Source organism: Laccaria bicolor, genomic scaffold (assembly GCF_000143565.1).
Source record: "Laccaria bicolor S238N-H82 LACBIscaffold_42 genomic scaffold, whole genome shotgun sequence".
NCBI lineage: Eukaryota > Fungi > Basidiomycota > Agaricomycetes > Agaricales > Hydnangiaceae > Laccaria > Laccaria bicolor.
The window spans coordinates 68,705-69,419 of record NW_001889913.1 but is presented as its reverse complement, the minus strand read 5'-3'; the positions used below and the strand labels follow the sequence as shown (position 1 = coordinate 69,419).

General features: G+C 43.5%; 1 protein-coding gene across 1 annotated transcript in view; it reads left to right on the top strand.

Moving 5' to 3' along the window:
* Positions 1-442, top strand: part of LACBIDRAFT_332546 (uncharacterized protein) — a gene marked incomplete at both ends in the record, with an annotated part of 1,223 nt that extends 781 nt beyond the window's left edge. Inside the window, 2 exons of the mRNA XM_001887115.1 lie at positions 44-73; positions 176-442. Coding sequence (XP_001887150.1) covers positions 44-73; positions 176-442 — 297 coding nt within the window. The remainder of the gene's footprint in view (positions 1-43; positions 74-175) is intronic.
* Positions 443-715: the final 273 nt, after the last annotated feature.

The following is a 715-nucleotide window of genomic DNA, read 5'->3' as shown; positions in this document are numbered from 1 at the left end:
GACAGAGGAAGAGTACACCAACCAGCTGCTGAAGTTCAACCAGACGAAGGAAGCTATCGAAAAGAAGAAACAGGTAAGTCCGATTTCAAGCTGGAACCTCACGTCACATGATGGGCCACTCTTGCTTCGTCTTCTCTTTCATCATCTGCATGGCGCTCACCTTTTTGTCTTCCAGAAAATCAAGTGTTGGCTCGCTTATCGGCAGAAGAAGGTCCCCGACTTAGGGAAAGTCAAGGATTCGCTCCCTGACACCAACGATCCCGCAATCATCATGCTGGCGTGGCTTACTGGCACCAGCATTTCAAAACCTCGGCTTCCAATTGCCTACAACATGTGGGGGCATGTCAACAAGCAGAAAATCAATGACACGTACACCAACACACACATTTACAAGCCGCTGCCAAAGAATCTGCAGACTGGTGGCTACCACTTTTATCTATAACCTAGACTTAAGCCTAGAGAGTCATTTCTATAACTTAGACTTAAGCCTAGAGGCCATATCTATAATGCTTAGGATTTTTTGAAAGGCATTTCAAATGTAGGCCTGGGTATTTCATACTGAATTTTCCATAGATACCCAGCGCATTTTCTGCAAAATTTCAAATGCAGCCCTGGATATTTCATTGTGATTTTTCAATAGATACCCTGGGCATTTCATTGCGATTTTTCAGATGTATCCATGGATATTTCATTGCAAAATTTCAATGGATACCTG